Source organism: Mastomys coucha, unplaced genomic scaffold (genome assembly GCF_008632895.1).
Source record: "Mastomys coucha isolate ucsf_1 unplaced genomic scaffold, UCSF_Mcou_1 pScaffold15, whole genome shotgun sequence".
Classification (NCBI taxonomy): Eukaryota; Metazoa; Chordata; class Mammalia; order Rodentia; family Muridae; genus Mastomys; species Mastomys coucha.
In genome coordinates, this window is record NW_022196897.1 from 12,979,214 (window position 1) to 12,997,991 (window position 18,778).

The 18,778-nt window shown below is 48.3% G+C and overlaps 1 protein-coding gene across 4 annotated transcripts; it reads left to right on the plus strand.

The window, feature by feature from the left end:
- Positions 1 to 2,178: 2,178 nt before the first annotated feature.
- On the plus strand, positions 2,179 to 8,169 carry Sapcd2 (suppressor APC domain containing 2). Of its 4 annotated transcripts, none has more exons than XM_031369339.1 (7): positions 2,511 to 3,162; positions 3,552 to 3,665; positions 5,641 to 5,753; positions 6,376 to 6,522; positions 6,656 to 6,763; positions 6,852 to 6,962; positions 7,040 to 8,169. In XM_031369339.1, the coding sequence occupies exons 1-7, from the start codon at positions 2,595 to 2,597 to the stop codon at positions 7,166 to 7,168; spliced, it is 1,290 nt and encodes a 429-aa protein (XP_031225199.1). In that variant the 5' UTR covers positions 2,511 to 2,594; the 3' UTR covers positions 7,169 to 8,169. The 4 variants fall into 4 exon arrangements, with proteins under 4 accessions (XP_031225200.1, XP_031225199.1, XP_031225201.1 ...); XM_031369341.1 differs by having other exon boundaries at positions 3,560 to 3,658; XM_031369340.1 differs by lacking the exon at positions 3,552 to 3,665 and having other exon boundaries at positions 2,179 to 3,162.
- The last annotated feature ends 10,609 nt before the right edge of the window (positions 8,170 to 18,778 follow it).

The following is an 18,778-nucleotide window of genomic DNA, read 5'->3' on the forward strand; positions in this document are numbered from 1 at the left end:
CACTTTCTTACATTCTCTGCCTGTCTACTCCATGAGAAGTAAACTCAGGAGGCAGGGTAGTTTTTGGTCTATTGCTCTCCCTCTGTTACCTGCCACGAATAGCAGACACATGGGAACACCTTTGTCTATTGAGCAAATGAGTGTTAGATCCCAAGCCAAGCACCAGTATGACTGGGTCCCAGCAAAATGTTCAGAAAGTGTTGGCTGAACAAATGAGTGAATGAGTGAGCAAATAGGCTACCTTGTTACGACTTCCATGCAATGGAAAGATAATTCCAGAAAATATGTGGAAGGTGAGGACAGCAGACAGACAGGAGTCAGGTGAGCATCAAAAGCTCCACATCACAGGCCATAGTCCACCACAGCTATTATCACCTTCAGGGCTAGGCAGGTAAGGAGGCCTCTAGGGAGACAGGTCAGGCATGCCCTATGGACCTCCTAAGTCAGGATAGACCCCTAAATTTGGCCTCAAGGTGTGGGTGGGAATCAAGGTCCTTGGTCAGACTCCCAGGTTTGAATAGCTGAAAGCATTTCCAGGACTGGAAGACTGTGCCTCCCTGGGCAAGCCAGGATACAGATTGCTGCCAGGAGGGCTTTCCCCTTTGACATTTTGTGGTCAAGGGCTGAGGACTGAGGCCAGAGTGGAGACCAGAAAAACCTAGGGCAGGCCTAGACTGTGCAACAGGGCTGGCTTTCCAGAACCATGCGATCCACATCAAGAGACCTTGGAGTCTTGCTAATCTGTATACATACCCCTTCACACTTCTCGTGGTTGGCACAGTGAAAGCATAATCCCTGGTTTGAATTCTGGAAGTTCCCTGGCGTGGCAGCAAAACTGAAAGCCGTGGGGTTGCCTACCTTTGTCTTGAGCTCAGAGCCAAGCACTGATTCCACTCTCAGTCACAGGGAAGCCCAGAGACCCAGGATCAGCTTCAGCTACCTTCTCCTGGGTTCTGGATAATGAGAGGCTCTTATGTCCTTTTTAATTTTTCTGAAATGAATGCTTTCACAACTTCATACGCATATAACATACTTCGATCATATTCCCCCAGCATCTTCTCACATTCCCTTCTGCCAAGTTCTTTCTTCTTCTAAACAAGGCCCCTCACACTTTCATGCCATTGTGTGTGTGTGTCCCACTGCATTTAACTAGAATTGTCAACAGGAACGTCAGTTGGAGGTTCTTGACATGAGCAAAGCCTCATTGCTAAGGAATATGACTCCCTTCCCCCAGCAGCTGTTAGCTGCCTACCACTACCTAGGCAGAGGTTGGGCCTCATGAGCCTCCCTAGCACCCGTGGGCTCTTATCTTCTCTGCAAGTAGCCTCAGTTCACCAGGGTCCTGGACTGAGTCTCATTCGTTTTGCTGCACTGAACAGTATTGGTTTCACTTTATGTAGGTGGTTACTCTTGTGCCTAGTTATGCATTTGTCTCAGGAACCCCCAAGGCCCTATCCTAGCATGGTTCCCCACTGCAATATGGCATTTGCACTATCCCCTCACCAAATAAAGATTCCTATATACTTATTATCTACTGAGCGTCTATACTTTAAACCATTCAGAAGTTTGGGAGGGTGAGCAGGTGTAGGCATAGAGAACAGGCAAATGAGTTGGCAGAGAGGGCAGGCATCCTAAGGATCTCCCTCTAGGGGGTGCTCCCAGCCAGTCCTGAGACCGGCTTCTGGGTTAAGAATGCAGCAGGCTAAGGCCTAGAATCAGAAGGGCCGAGTGGTCCCACTGTAGAGCTAGGCCAGGGCTATGAAGGCCAGAATGATGGCTAGAGATGTTCCTAAAAAGGGCCAGAGCAGGGGACGAGGACCAGAGCACCAAGGGAGGCTGGTCACCGGATGGGCATTTGGGGACAGAAGACAACCTGGCTTTGTCCTATAGTTGGCAGGACAAGACAGACTGTCCCAAAGGACCAAAGGTAGAGCTGGCAGTTGTAGGGACAGAGGACTCAGTGAAGGAGAGCGCCCAACTGTCTGGAGCCTATAATCCTCTTGGGGCGTTCTTAATGCAAGAGCAGAGAGCCCCAGAGTCAATCGGCGCCTGGGGCCAGGGGACCCTCAGTGTAAAGGACAGAAGAGAGCAGGAGGGGCTAGACACTCTATCCTTACCTGTGAGGCTACTTGGGGTACAAGATCTGTGAAGGGCCCAAAGCCCCGCCCCTTAGATGTGTGGCTGGGAAGGCGGAGCGCCTATGAACCAGAGAAAAGGCTCTACGGAGGCCGGAGGAATGGTGGAGGTGGAGGCAGGGGGGGGGGGGATCGTGGGCAGCAGCAGCGGTAAGAACTCTGGCTGTTTCTACCCGTTTCTCGTCCGGTCTCCCGGGACCCACTTCCAGGGAGGGTGGTGTGGGCGCCCGCCCCTACTTCAGGAGAAATCAAACTGGGACTGGTGGCTACCGAGCCAATCCCGGAGCAGATGGGCCAGTTTCGACCAATAGCCGCCGTGAATATTAATGAAAACTGACGCGGCGGCGAGCAGCTCTCATTCAAAAACAGCAGCTATTGTCGCCACGGGAAGCGCGTGTCGCCTTGCAGGTTCTGCCTTCTGGTCTTGCGGGGACCGACACGGGTGGAAGCTGGGCGCCCATGGCCGTGGCAGCGATGGCCGAGCGTGGCCGCCTGTCGCACGCTGCGCCCGCTCCTAGCACGGAGGGGCTACCGCGAGCCTTTCTCCAGAGCCTGCGCACCCTCTTCGACATCCTGGACGACCGGCAGCGCGGCTACGTGCACCTGCGGGAGATCGAGTCCCGCTGGCAAGGTGCAGACGCACGCGAGCTGCCCTGTGGCGTGCTCGAGGGCCTGCGCCAGGTGGCCCCGGCCAATGGCTACCTGACCTTCGAGCGTTTCGTGGCGGGCTTGCGCACCTCGCTGCTGAATGCCGATGGCGGCCCGCGGGATCAGGCACGCGTCGCGGCCCGGCCTGGGGACCAGTCGTCCCTGCAGCAGCGCCTGATGTTCGCACCGGCCGATGAGCCGCGGACTGTCCTGGAGAGGAAGCCTCTGCCTCCGAGTGCGCGCCCTGCTCCCGCTGGCCCCAGTGGCACCTCCCGGAACCCTGAGCTATTATGTGTCCCGGTGGAGGCGGCGCCCTGCCCCACAGAGTCCGAGCGGCCCCTGAACAAGGCGCTGGAGCGAATCCCCAGCGCAGATTCGGGTGAGTTTGGGTGGCCCCTAGTCTCAACTCGTAATTCCAGGGACTTGTGCTAGAAACTGGAGACCGGCAGGGTCTTGTCAGAGGGATGGAGATGAGGACGACTGTGAACAGCCTCTTAAGCAAGATTGGGGCCACCGGGTGGAAAGGGGCCACGAGCAGAGGCCTGATACCAGGGCCAAGGGCAGGTAAGTGACTCTGATCACTCAGGAGAAGCCCACTCCGTCTCAAACCTAAGCTAGACATTGGAGCACCTCTGGCCATGAGAAAAGGCATGCTGCCTACTGTACCTGCCCTAGACCTGGAGACATCTGGGTCCTCATCCTCATTTCTGTGTGGCTGCTTGTGCACGTTTCTTCTTAAAAGTGCTCATGCTCTCATGCTCTAACCAGTCCTGAAGGCTCTTCTCAGTGTGACAACCTGCAGAGACAACCAGGCCTGCTTCTCCACCCAGGCAGAGGAGGCAGCACAGGAGCACCTAGCACAAGTGCTGAAGAAGGTTGGGTGTATGTATGATGTTGAGGAGGGTGTGTATGTGTGTGTCCCACAACACCTGCTGTGCTGTGCTGTGCTGCTGCAGATATACCACCAGACACAGACCACAGTCTCTGGGGAATCCAGCAGGCTCCTCTCCCTCCTTCCGGTCTAGTTGGCAGGGATAGGAGACTGTTGAATAGCCCCCTGTCTGCCTCGAGAACAGGACCTGCATTATGCCTAAGCATGGAGGCAGGTTCTCAGGAACCCAAGCCCCTCTTTCAACCCTGCTCCCCATTCATCCTGTGCACTGCCCTGTCAGGGCTGCCCACTCATGGCAGCTGCCAGTCCATTTTGGTATGGGCCATTGCTCTGCCAGCCTCAACAGACCTCTCCTACCTCAGCCATATCCTACCACCTCAAAACGGGTTTGGCAAGACAGCAGCCCATAACTCCCTTTGTGAACTCAGACACACACACACACACACACACACACACAGAGACAGAGACAGAGACAGAGACAGAGAGAGACTGGGTTCTACTTGCAGTTCAAGCCTTGACTCCCTGTTCCTGTGGAGGGGAGGCTTCGAGGCATAGCTGCTCATCTTGGTGGCTGTGAGTCTGAAGTCAGCCCTGGGGTAGGACTCTGTATAATGGACAGGCTCAGGTTTGTCTGTGATACAGAGCTGTTTCACCTTGTGTGGCTCTGACTCAGTTACTCCTCTGAAAGCCATGTGCTCAGGGCCCATGAGTGGGCAGTATTTAGCCACTGCTCTGAAAGTCTAAAGCCAGGCTCCAGTTCTAACTTCTTTATAGACCAGTCAAGGTCCAGATAAGGATATTGGTATACTTGACGAACCACTTTAGCTCCCTATGAACATATATGGCCTCAAATGCCCGATCCTATGGTGTATGCTTCTTTTCTGTGCAAGTCAGGTGCAAACATCCCAGGTCCTTCCTAGAACTCAGTGCCAGTACCTGCTCTGGCCCCACCCTCTGGAGGCAGCATCCTTCATTGAAGCTCTCATTGCCTCACCCTGAACCTGCAGGCCACTCAGCACAGCAGGTTGGGACATGAACTTTGGGACCTGCTTGGAACTAGAGTCTCTGTCATGCACATCTGAGCCAATTATTGTATCTCTGTCACTAACTTGGATGGCTTGGCCTCAGGGGTGATCCTGATGCCAGGAATAGGGTTGGAGAGGCTGAGGGAAGTCTCCCCATTACCTGTGCCCCACTTCTGGTAGGGGGAAAGGCCCTTTAGACGATGTTCACAGGAGTCTTTGGCAAATATGCACACTGCCTCTGCACATATAAGCACAGCTCCCTTTATACAGTGATTGCTTTTGGGAAGTCTCCATCACCAATGAAGAATTAGTTTTCCTACTTCAGGTGCCCTGTGCAGCTGAGAAGGGTGTGGAGAGAACCAGAGGTTCTGCCTATCCATCTGTCTTTGTTGGTTTGTTTGTTTGTTTGGTTTGGTTTTTGTTGTTGTTGTTTTGTTTTGTTTTGTTTTGAGACAGGGTCTTTCTACATATTTCTGGCTGTCCTGTAAATCATTATATAAACCAGACTGGCCTTAAACTCAGGCCTATTTCTACCTCCTGAGTGCTGGGATCAAAAGGTGTGGGTCACCACATCAGGGCCTATCCATTTCGTCTCTTATCCTTCACCCTTTGATACTCTTGATATAGGTATCTGATATGTTTTGTCAGGCACTGGGTGACTCCCTGCCCCTGCTCCCTGCCCAATCTCTCAGGGCAGGCGAGGGAAGCAGGGCAGACAAAAGGGGAGACCAAGTCCTAGCTAGGCACAAAGTCAACAGATAAAGCAAAAGCACACTCAGGAATCAGTACTGACAGAGGTTCCCAGTACAGGGCTGGTCCCTGGGATTTGTACTGTCACAGTTAGCTGGAGGGTTCTGGAAGGGTTGTGGACCCAGGATGAGATTTATGAGGTCATTAGGCTTGCCCAGAGTTAAGCTATGACCCTGACTATCTGTTACAGGTGCAGCAGCCTGCAAGACCCTGGACATGGGCACAGGTGAAGCCCGGCAGACTCCACGGGCCCGAGGCGAGCGTCGAAGGCATACCATCACCAACGGTGTGGACTGCAGCCTGGTGAGAGGGGCCAGGACTCTGAGGGACTTTATGTTGTCCAGAAGGTTGGAAACCAGAGAGAAACCATGAGCCTGGTTACCTGGGGAATCCCTGTAGGAGAACTGGTCAGCTATGAATCTCTTTCTCCCTTCCTGGGCTTAAGGGAAGACAAAGTCAGGCAGAGGGAGAAGAGACTCCTTAGAGATGCCTGGAGACAGAGTGTGGGACCCTGCTCTGCCTACCGTGTAAGGCTTACCTCTGCAGTCATCTTAGTGCACAAAAAGCATGATTGCTGTAAGCTGGAGTGCTGAGTCTGTTCAGTCACTCTGTTGCCCTGGGGAAGCCTCAGTAGAGGGGCTGAGAGGCCAGTCTCCAGTACCACCATCATCCAAAGAGGAGGAACTACGCTATATTCTCCAAGGCATGCGTTCGAACCTTCCCTGGATAAGCTGGTGCTTTCCGTGTGTGCCTGGGCAGACTGCACAGGTGCTGATGTAATTGTGTCTATATGCTGGTCTGCCTGTGCACAGGTCTCAACTTCCACACTTGCAGCTCCTGGAGCACACAGGTGTGTGCAGGTGTGCTTAGTGCTCAGTCTGCTTGCTGGCTTGAGTACATTCCTATGCTCACGTGTGTGTTATAGTTGAAGCAGATGAAGGAGTTAGACCAGGAACAGGAGGTGCTGCTGCAGGGCCTGGAGATGATGGCTCGGGGCCGAGAATGGTACCAGCAGCAGCTGCAGCGTGTGCAGGAACGTCAACGCCGCCTGAGCCAGAGCAGAGCTGCTGCTGTGAGTGCTGGGCCACCCCTGACAACAGGACCCAAGTTACCCTGGGTGGGCTCCCTTGAGGCTCTGAGCTAAACTTGAGAGGAACAGGAGTGCCAGGTGCAGGGACGTCCTCATGGCCCGGCTTCTCTTCCAGGACTTTGGGGCTGAAGGAAGCCCCCGCCCTCTGGGGAGGTTGCTGCCCAAAGTACAGGAGGTGGCCCGGTGCCTGGGGGACCTGTTGACTGCAGCCTGTTCTGGCAGAGTGAGTGCTCTGGAGGCTGCCTGGTACCCCTTGTCCTTGTTCTGGATACTATGCCAGGAGAGGCCTGCCTCACTGTGTGCTCCCACAGGCTCTGCCTTCGTCTTCTTTGGGGCCCCTGGGCCCCACCTCACCCTCAACTCCAGTCTGGCAGCAACAGACCATCCTCATGCTGAAAGAACAGAATCGGCTTCTCACTCAGGTGAGGTGTGGGAAGATGGGGCTGGGGCTGGAAGCCCAGCAAGCACTGACCGTCTGCCCACCTGCTCACCTGCCCAGGAGGTGACTGATAAGAGTGAGCGCATCACGCAACTGGAGCAGGAGAAGTCTGCACTCATCAAGCAGCTGTTTGAGGTCCGAGCGTTCAGCCAGCAGGATTCGGGGCCTCTGGACTCCACTTTCATCTAGTTGGTTGTACCGCTCTAGGACCAGTGCACACAGACGTAGCTTCAGCTCCATGGCACTGCTGGGAGCCTGTATTCTGACTGAAGACCACCAATTGGCTTAGACCTCAGAGCCCTTGAGGAGGCATCTGTCTCCAGACTTGGGTGCTACTAGAGATGTGCTCTGCCTGAGGCTGCTACTTCCCATTGTCAGTGGGTAGTGGAGGATCATCATCATGTTTAGCTAATTTCAGGCAGCCCTTACAGAGAAGGGGGCATGTTTACATCTGTCCTGACCACTCTTGCAGGTTCCTTGGGATCACTGGTGTTTAGTAAAAAGTATTGGTCACACGGGGCTGTATTTCTCATAATGCCCAGCAGGGGCCACTGGTTGAGCTAGGTTCCTCTGCCCCTATGTCTCACCGTGGTATTATTACTGAGTGAATGAGCAAGTAGATTTTTGTGCTGAGGGTGGTGGGCTAGGAAGCCTGGAGACCAGGAGGTTAGGGATTCCTTCTCTCCACCAGGGGCACTATAGAAAGGTGGTTGTGGCTCAGATAGGAGCCAAAAGGGAGACATGGAATTGGGAGTAGGATGGGGCCATCTAATAGTGGGCTCTATGCCTGTTGGAAGAGCCACAAAGTCAGGGGTTGTGTATAACAAAGGCTGAGAAGGAAAATCTGGCTGCAGCTGGACCAGGTCCCTAGAAATAAGCCAATAGCTTGGTTTACCCACCTTATCAAAACTGTCTGGAGAAAGACAGCATCAAGGTAGCTCAGGTTGTGGCCGCCCCCCTAGGGAGGTCCTATCCCCCTAAATGGATAAGTTTGGGCCTTCCAGCCAAGTCATGAAGTGCACCATGGGCAGAATACACGATTTAAAGACAGTTTCTCTGTGTAGCCCTGGCTGTCCTGGAACTATCTCTGTAGAGCAGGCTGGTCTCAAACTCTCAGAGATCTGCTTCTCTGGTACTGGGATTAAAGGCATGTGCCACCACACCCAGCACATCTGCATCTTTTAATGCCCTATTGGCTCGGCATTGTCATCATTGACTCAACCATAGGAAAGTGATCTGGGCGCTTGGGGAGAAGCCAAGCCTCTGTGGATATGACTATTTCCCTGCTTATGCCTCTCATTGACAGCTTGGGTGGGCACAGGTTGGATGAGGAGAACCTATTTAGCCTGGTCTGGTGGAGCACTGAGTCATCACAGGTGAGTTCTGTGGCCTGGAGACTCCAGCGTGAAATATGAACCCATTGGGTTTGGCCGGCAAAGCAACCTGATCAGGTACAAGTTAGTCCAGCACCCAAACCACCTTCTTCAGGAACTGGAGTGATTTCTGGGCATGAAAGAAAGCTAAAAGGTAGTTGTGTTCTACAAGCTCAGTTTATCCAGGTGAACTTGCCTTAGACCGGTGCCATCCATGGCAACAGGTTGGGTCTGGGTCAGCCTCCCCCCGGCCCCCACACACCTTTCCCAAGATGGCCTCCTTCATGTTCCTTGTTTTACCTCTGTACCCTTCCATTCCATGGTTTGGCACTCCTGTCCCTCAGGTCCTGAGGACACTTGACTAGTCTCCAGACTCAGCCTGTGACATATCAAGAACTGGGGCCCGACTCTGCCCACCCCTTAAAGACAGGTCTCAGCAAGGTCTTGCCAAGCTCATCAGATGGCCAGGCCACCTCAGACTCACAGCTTCACGTTCTTCTTGGCTTTGCCCAAGCTAGCTACTTCATCCACAAAATTGAATCCTTTCTCTGCACATTAGATCCTTTTAAAACTTGCTCATGTCACATGACACAGTGGAAAGACGAAGGGGGTGGTGGGGTGGCAGGCAGGAGAGTCTTTTGAGTTCCAGGCCAGCCTGGTCTACAGAGTGAGTTCCAGGACAGCCAGGGCTGCACTGAGAAACCCTGTCTCAAGCCCTCACATACAGAAAAATGACACCGGTGTCAAGTTGGGTGGGCAGCTTGTCCTCTGAAGTGTCTGTCACATCTTAAAGAGCTGCCTTCCCTGCTGACATCATCACAGGGTCAGAGGTAAGAGATGGAACAACACAACCTCTGCTCCAGGGTGACATTCCTTAGGAGACCTCTCCTGTGACAGGAGGTACATTGAAACAAGATGACACAGATGGGGATTCAGCAAACATAGCCTCACAGCCTTGATATTCCAAGGAGAGTGAAAAACATGTGCTCGTGCTTTCTGTAGTACTGTAGTTTCTTGGAAGTCTGTGGCCTGGAGCCAGACTGCCTGGGAGGCCCTAGGGACCTCAAGGGAGAATTTGTTTTATTTTTGTATTTCTGGTCACAGGGTTTCTCTGTGTAATCCTAGCTGTCCTGGAACTCACTCTGTAGACCAGGCTTGTCTCAGAGATCTGCCTGCCTCTGCCTCCCAAGAGTAGGGATTAAAGGTGTGTGCCACCACTATCAAGGCAGTATTTTAAGTGGTCCTGAGGGGCACTACCAGAGGCCAGTGCAGATCCTCATGGAGCTCCAGCCCTTATGGTATAGAGTAGGAAAGCCTCTCCTGCAGCCTGACCTGTCTTTTCTGAGGCGAACTGCATACTTGACCCTTGGGTGCATGTAAACTCCCAGTTGTGACAACACAAACTGTCAAGAGATGTCTTTCACTGTTCTCAGGGGAAAATGCCTTGGTTGAGAGGAACACAGATACAACAAACAGGTTTCAAGCATTTTGTATGCAGTAAGTTCTAAGGAGATAAGCTTCTCTAGGCTTAAAAACCAAAAAAAAAAAAAAAAAAAAAAAAAAAAAAAAAAAAAAAAAAAAAAAAAAAATCACAGGTCACAGAAGCCAAGAAAAGACAAGACCTGAGGGAGAAACACTGGGGTAGTAGAGTAAGCACAGTAAACAGAAATGACACTTTATATATCTAAAGAGATGAAGGGATTCTTGAACATGTGAACAAGGAATGGACTAGTCTGTACTCTTTATTTTGCACCAAGTTTTACCTTTCAATAGAGTAAAAGGATGTCAATATGAATCAAGTAGAACTTCTAGAAATGAAAAACACTACAAGTAAAAGTCTCTCCAAATGAACTAAACATCAGACAACCCTTCATTCCAGCTAGAAAAGAACTGCATTTCCAGACAGCTTAGGAAGCTATCCAGAAAACAACCCTAAGCAAGGAGAGAGATAGAGGAGGTCCAGGCTGATGGGTGAGGATGGCTATCTGGAGACAGCAGAAGTAGAAGTGCTCAGAGCGATCAGCCTGCAGCCCTGTGAGTATCATATGGCTGTGTGCGGGCAAGGATAATTCTGAATGCCATCCATTACAAAATTGTGAGCTTACTTTAAGCCTAAGTTTTTGATGTTTTGTCCATGGCCATATCTCCCTGAACATGCCTGGTCTCATCTGATGGGATTTCTTCTCCCCCTTGTTCTTGAACATGAGATTGTGTGACATCTTACAGATGACATCATGCTCCGATGTCAGAAGGTTCGACTTGCCCACTCACCATCAGTTCTGACCGTCAAGAACACCAGCAAATTCCAGTAATTGCTTTTACAAGGTCACAAAAGGAATGCAATGACCAAAAAGAAATCACCCATCAGAAGCCCATCAGAGTGGCAAGAAAACAGAAGAGACTTATCTAAAGGAAGGAAGAACTAGCCAGAAGGAACAGGTGCCGCTAGGAGGGCAATGTGTGTGTATGTGCCAGGGCAGGGGGTTGTTGAGAACAAACAGTATTATAATGGCACACATGTTTAGAAATGCATTGTTTGGGCTGGAGAGATGTCTTGCTTATTGAGAGCACATGGGTTCAGTTCCTAGTACCTGCATGCCAGCAGACATGCATGCAGAACTAATACTAACATGTAAACTAACTAAATGGCCCAATAGGGTGCCTACACTTGGGAGGTAGAGGCAAATAGACCTCTGTAAGTTTTAGGACAAACATAGCGAGATCCTGTCTCAAAACAAAACAAACAAACCCATTATTTTTAGATATCAATGTAAAATTAACTTTTTAAAAAATCAAAGGTTAAAAAAGTCAAAGGTAGCCGGGTGGTGGTGGCGCATGCCTTTAATCCCAGCACTTGGGTGGCAGAGACAGGCAGATTTCTGAGTTCAAGGTCAGCCTGGTCTACAGAGTGAGTTCCAGGATAGCCAGGGCTATACAGAGAAACCCTGTCTCGGGGTTGTGGGGGGGGGAGTCAAAGGTAAAGCCAGGCAGTGGTGGTGCATGCCTTTAATCCCAGTGCCTGGAAGGCAGAGGCAGGCAGATTTCTGAGTTCGAGGCCAGTCTGATCTATAGAGTGAGTTCCAGGACAGTCAGGGCTACACAGAGAAACCCTGTCTCATTAAAAAAGGAAAGAAAAGAAAAAATATCAAAGGTCAAAACAATGTAAGTATTCACTTCAAAGCATGTCCCAAGAGTGGCTTACTATCGCTCAAACATTCTCAAGCAAAACTGGAGACTTACCACCAAAAGGCAATCAGTAATGGGATCTATCAGGAAGAAGATAAAAATTCAGGAAAGATTAATTGATAAAGACAGAGTTGTAGAGCACATGATTCCCAGTGGTTTCAAGAAGAAATATTTTTGTTTGTCTGTCTGTCTGTCTGTCTGTATGTATGTATGTATGTATGTATGTATTTAGACAGGGTTTCTCTGTGTAACAGCCATAGCTGTCCTGGAACTCACCCTATAGACCAGGCTGGCCTTGAACTCAGATCTGCCTTCTTCTGCCTCCCAAGTGCTGAGATTAAAGTTATATGCCACTACACCCAGCTATGAAAAACTTTATATGGTGTCTGTGGGTGGAGGATCTGGGGATTCTGACTTGGAATTGCTTGATAGTTTAGCCAAGGTAACTACAGGGCACTATAACAGACATGAATGAGAACTGAGTCCCAAAGCCTAGCCCTTTTCTTTAAGAACATAGGGAGATTGGACTGTACCTTTATTCTTTTGCCAGTCTTTCCTAGTAGGCTGTCCTAGACACCCCCAGACCCAAGGTGGGGCCATGTAGCCTTTCTGTATCTTTTCTTTGCTTCTTTGTGTAGGTTCTTCCTGGGTTCTTCTGTCTCCTAACAGTATCTTCTCTAGCTCAGCTTAGCTTCTCCTGGCTCACCCTCTCCTATTGTCACTCTGCTCAATTCTTTCTTCTCCCCTCTCCCTCCCCTCTGTGCTCCTCCTTTCCCCTCCCTCTCCTCTTCCTTTTCCTTAACTTTACTCAGTTTTCTTTTTTCCTCAGCTGTCTTCTCTAACCCTACTCTCTGACCCTGGACCTTCCTCCTGTCTCCTGGACCCTCCTCCTCCTCTTCCTCCTCCTTCTCCTGTCTCCTGGACCCTCCTCCTTCTCTTGTCTCCTGAACCTTACTCCAATCCTACTCCCATCCTAGTCAATCTCAGCCTCTGCTGTTTTTTTTCCCCTCTCCCATTCCCAGAAGTCCTGAAGGTCATAAGGTCAAGCAGTTCTAACAGCTAAGCATTCCCAAAGAGTCACTTGACTAGCCACTGGGGAAACTTTAAAGGGCCAGGCACAGAAAATAAATCATGCTACACCCTTGCCAGGCATCTAATACTATGGACATTTTTGAAAACCTGCACAGGATGAGGAGATGTCTCAGTTGGTAAAGTGCATGTTGCACATTACAAGGACCTGAGTTCAATCCCCACCATCCACATAAAAAGTTGGGAGTAGCCGGGCGGTGGTGGCACACACCTTTAATCCCAGCACTTGGGAGGCAGAGGCAGGCAGATTTCTGAGTTCGAGGCCAGCCTGGTCTACAGAGTGTATTCCAGGACAGCCAGGGCTATACAGAGAAACCCTGTCTTGAAAAAAAAAAAAAAAAGAAGAAGAAAGAAAAGTTGAGAGTGATGGTGCATGCTTGCAATCCTGTGCCGGGGAAATGAAGAACATCCTTGGGGCTTGATGATAAGCCAGCCTTGCCTAGTAAATTCTAAATCAGTAAGAGACACCTAAAGTAGGTCTCTGACACCTGTGCACCAACATACACACAAACATGTACTTATATTCACAGATATGCATAAAATTAAAACTTGCACACAAAAGTAGTTAAAATAGGGACATCTTATTAAACACTGCCTAGTAACAGCAGTGCTATCTTGTAGGGAAATGCGAGATGAAATGCATGATGTCTACAGTGACAAGCAAGGTGTGGCAAATAGGAAAGACTAGTGACAGGTTCTTCAGGTGTTTAAGTTGTTATAAGCAGGATGGTGTGCCAGTTAAGGCTCCATCTCCACAGATGTGAGATGGAAGGTACCAGCTGTCTTAGATGACAGTCTGTAAAACAGTAGCTCTCTTTACTCAGGAGTAATGCCTGGGCTTCCTGGGAGAGAGTGCACTGATGGCTGGGCCTGAGGTGCTGGGAATCCTTCATTTGTATGAAGGGGACTCCAGATATTTAAATTTGCTCTTTGGCCAGAGGCTCCTGATTTTCTTAAGAAGGTGGGAGGCCATGATGCTCCGTGCCCTGGGGCACGCAAGCTAAGAATAGGGAGGAAGCAATCCTTACCCTGCTACTCTCAAAGTGAGATTTTGCGGTTTGGCTGCTTCTCTGCCTCACTTTTGTTCTAGGACTGTTCTCCCTGGTCACACTTGCTGCACAAAGTATGTCTGTTATGATAACTAGGCAAGTAATCATACAGTATATGCTTTCCAAAGGACAATGAAGATGGGAGGGAGAGGAAAGTCATTTAACCTAAAAAAATACATTCAGAGTGGGCATAGTGGTACACACTGTAATTCCACACAGGCAGGAACAGAGGGATCACTGCGAGTTCATGAGGTCAACCTACTTAAGCTGAGTTCCAGGCCTCCTCAGCGCTGGAAATGTAGACATCCACCATCATGCTGGACAAACAAATAGGTTTTTAGGTAAGAGATATATTTTTTAAACATTTTATTTATTACATATGTGTATATATATAAACATATGTATATACATACATATGTATGTATATGTGTGTGTGTGTGTATATGTATATAATGAGTACACTGTAGCTGTCTTCAGACACACCAGAAGAGGGCATCAGATCCTATTACAGATGATTGTGAGCCACCATATGGTTGTTGGGAATTGAACTCAGGACCTCTGGAAGAGCAGTCAGCGCCTCTTAACCACTGAGCCATCTTTCTAGCTCCTAGGCAAGAGATATTACCAATCATAATACATGGCAGCTACCTAATAATAAGGAGTGATTCTCTGGGGAGATAACAATTCTGGACTTGGAATCTCTCTTGAGGCATGCAGTGGGCATAGCTGTCCCCACAAGGAGGATGCGCAGACAGACACTCATGCTTGGGAAGAAGTGAGTCACACAAAAGCAGGGACTGAAACTAACAAAACACCCTGGTCACGTGGCACACTAGTGAGGAAGCAGAGCAATTCTGTCATTTATATGCAGCTGTGCATATGGCATCACTTTTCAGAAAACCTTAGTGTTCCAGAACCAGCTGCAACTATGCAAAATAGTTTGGTAATTGCTTTAAAGACTAAAATGCAGCTCACTGGCTGAGGGCATTTGCTGTGCAAGACTACTGACTTGATTTTGCTTGCCTCTCATACCCAGCTGCTTTAGCTTCAACACCAGAACCTGTGTAAAAGAGCCAAATTCACAAAGTTGTCCCCTGACCTCCACAAATGCACTGTGGCACACATGTCCCCTATTATATATATACATACAATAAATAATAATAAAGTAATCTAAATAAAAATTAAACTCACTAAACTTCATATTCTGTATATGATGGTTTTAATAGTTTGTCAACTTGACTCTATTAGGGTATCCAGTTATCTGGTCAAATACTGCTTTAATATTAATACCAAATTAATATTTAAATCAGTGGGCTCTAAGCAAAGCACACTGTCCTCTATCACATGAGTGAGTGACGCCTATTAGGATAATGGTCTTAAAAGATCAGACTCCCAGATGGGAACAAGTCTTGCTTCTAGATGGCCTTTGAACTCAAAGTTACAACATTATGTTGTCCAGGTATAGACCTGCTTTTCGGAGGTTAGATTTGTAGCCCCTCTCTACCTTTGTGAGCTTCTAACAAATATTTTCCTCCAGTTTTTCTGGAGAATTTCTCATTGTTGTTGGGGGTTTTGTTTTGTATTTTGTTTTGTTATTTGGTTTTTTTTTTCTTTTTCTTTTGAGATTGGGTTTCTCTTTGTAGCCCTGGCTGTCCTGTAACTTGCTCTGTAGATGAGGATGGTCTCAAACTCAGAGATCCGCCTCCTCTGACTCCAGATTTCTGGGACTAAACACATTTGCCATCATGCCCTAGTTGCTCACAGCCCAATCTTTCCAAAGGTATTTTCTCTGTCTCTTTTTTAAAAGATTTATTTATTTATTATATGTAAGTACACTGTAGCTGTCTTCAGACGTTCCAGAAGAGAGAGTCAGATCTCATTATGGACGGTTATGAGGCACCATGTGGTTGCTGGGAATTGAACTCAGGACCTTCGGAAGAGCAGTCAATCCTCTTAACCAGCCCCAGGTATTTTCTCATCTCAGATGACTATATTTAGTGTCAAGTTGACCTAAATCTAGCCAGCACAGTATTGGTTAATGTTATATGCATTACTCCATTTATGTAACCATCATGAAATACCATGATTAGATACAAAGGGAACTGTCAATGGGATCAGGAGTTAAGAGAAGGAGATGGCCTGGGCTTAGCTAGAAAGGTTGGTGAGAGAGGCCTTTTAGTCATGGGGTGGTTGACTGTCACAGTGAGGCAGGTGATGTTTACACAATGTTGTCCAGTGTACGCACTGTAAGAATTGAGCAAACAGGGACACCTCATAAAAATACCAAGGAGCAAGGAATGTCCATGAAGCCTAAAGACAGAGCTTCAGAAGGATTTACCGAGCAAACATCAGTCCCCAGGAGATGCCCTAATTGCAGGAGTAATGCCTGGTTCCAGGAAACATCCCCAGTAAGGGGTGGATCTCCCCCAACCCCTCCTATGTGCAATCAGTATCTCCTCCTCACCTGGGGCACAGAGGTCAATGGAAACAAAAGACAATGGGCTCCACCAATGAGAGATAACCAACTCAGGCTGTAAACCTATGTACTGGGAAGGTATAAAAAGTGTGTGCTTTTGTTCCTGGGGGTCGCCTTTGCTACAAATGCAGGACGACCCCAGTATACTAGTTCAATAAAAACCTCATGCTGAATTTAACAGCACAAGTGTCATGACTGGTGACAAACAAGCTCCTTAGTCTCTTGGTCACTCTTGTCCTCTAGCTTCATGAGATGCCCACACCATTGAGGCATCAGAGGGCCAAGAGGCATTGTCTCTGGAACCAATGAATACTGGATCATTTAAAAATGAAAGAGGGGACCTGGAGAGATGGCTCAGCAGTTAAGAGCACTAGCAATTTCCAAAGAACCACGTGGTGGCTCACAGCTGTTCAGAACAGCATTCTCAAGGGCTCCAAATGCCTTCTAGCCTCCTCAGGGTCCAGGCAAGTAACAATCCATTTCCAAAGGATAATTTCGGGGCTGGCAAGATGGCTCAGCAGTTAAGAGCACTGGCTGACTGCTCTTCCAGAGGTCCTGAGCTCAAATCCCAGAAACCACATGGTGGTTCACAACCATCTGTAATGGGATCTGATGCCCTCTTCTGGTGTGTCTGAAGACAGCTACATTGTACTTATATATATAGAAAATAAATACATCTTTAAAAAAAGAGGATAATTTCTTAAAAACTACAAAATCAATGTTCAAGAAGAAATAGAACACCCATCTAGCTGTATAACCACCAAAGAAACTGAAAGGATAAACTATTATTTAATAGTAAACTATTATTTAATGGTTTAAAATATTATGCCAAGAAAATGTCAGGCCTACACATGTTTTTACTAGCGTTCACACCATAAATCCAAGTAGTAGAGACTCCAATACTAAGTGCACTTTTTTCAGAAAGTAACTATAAGAAGTTAGCCTAATCTTGATAAAAACCAAATAGGGTTTTTCTTCTTCTGCAAGGAAAAGAACACACATGTCCCCATCCTGGAGTCATTTGGGCCACATTCAACTTTGATGACAAAGAAAATCCACTGCTGCCTCAAAATGTACATGAAAGCATAAAGCCAAACTCACAGCCTGGTACCCATATGACGGTGGGCAGAGAGAAGCAACTCCAGAAAGCTGCCTCCGAATCACGCATGGATGTACTCACGCACATAAACTCACGCACATAAACAAATGAACAAATGAGAAAATAAATGAGCTATTAGACAATTCAAAGATATGATGTGGAGGAAATTCAAATATATATGTCAAGCTGCAAGAAACACCCTGAACAGGCTGTGTGTTGAATGGTTCCCTCCACCACTGTGCAAAAGGCAAAACTATGGAAACAGGAAGAAGGTCACAGGTGCTGGGGCCTCACAGGGAGTCTTTAAAGAGCTGAGACCTCTCCTGCATGAGGCAGAGTCAATGAAGCCATGTCACTGTACATGTGTGCAAGCACACACAAGTGTAGTGGTGGCTCTGCATGATGGTGCCTTGATGCACATTTAGTGGTGATGTACCTCTGATGACAGAAGGAAGACCTTATGTCAAAGGTCAGGGTGGGGGCTGTCCTGGAACTCTGTAGACCAGGCTAGCCTCAAATTCAGAGATCTACCTACCAATGCCTCCTGAGTGCTGAGATTAAAGGAGTGCACCACCACTGCCTGGAATTCTTTGTCTCCTTAATATTGCCACTTTTTTTGTTTTGTTTTGTTTTATTTTTGTTTTTTCGAGACAGGGTTTCTCTGTGTAGTCCTGGCTGTCTTGGAACTCACTCTGTAGACCAGGCTGGCCTCGAACTCAGAAATCCACATGCCTCTGCCTCCCACTGAAGAGAGAAAGCGAGAGAGAGAGAGAGAGAGAGAGAGAGAGAGAGAGAGAGAGAGAGAGAGAGAGAGAGAGAGAGAGAACTGTAGCTTCTGTTTTATTTTTTCCTTTTTACTCCTTTGTCTGGGTTCTTCTGTGGCTCAGCTTAGCTTCTCCTGGCTCAGCTGTCACCAATTGTCTTCTCACTCTGCTCTCTAACCCTTCTCTTCTGTCTCCTGGAACCTCCTCTGTGCTAGTTCTGAAGTTTACTCCTAGTCTCTGCTCAGTTTTTATATCCACTCCTATTTCCAAGAGGCAACTGACAGTGAAGGGCATAGGGCCCTTTAAAATAAATCATGCTCAGAAATACACTTCCAGGTCAGTCCGTTACATGATCTTCCCTTACTTACTTGTAAAAAAGACCTCCTGTATCCCAGCCTGGCTCTAAGCCCCACACTTGGGTGAGGCTGGCTTTGAGTTCCTGAACCTTCTACTTGCCCTTGAGATCTGGGATTCCACGAGTATGCCACCATATCCAACTTGTTGGCTTACTTATCAGTTTATCTTGTTTACTTTTCCCCTGAGACAGCTTCACTGTGTAGTCCTAGAACTCACTTTGTAGACAAGGCTGGCCTTGAACTCACAGCTCTGCTTGCTTCTGCCTCCCAAGTTCTGGGATGGAAGGTGTTCCAGTGCCACCCAGGGTTGTTTGCTCATTTTTATTTTTTATTTTTTTTCAACAGCTATTTTGTTTTTAATAAAGTAAATGTAATGAATTAGGAATAATGTGATAAATGCATCAATA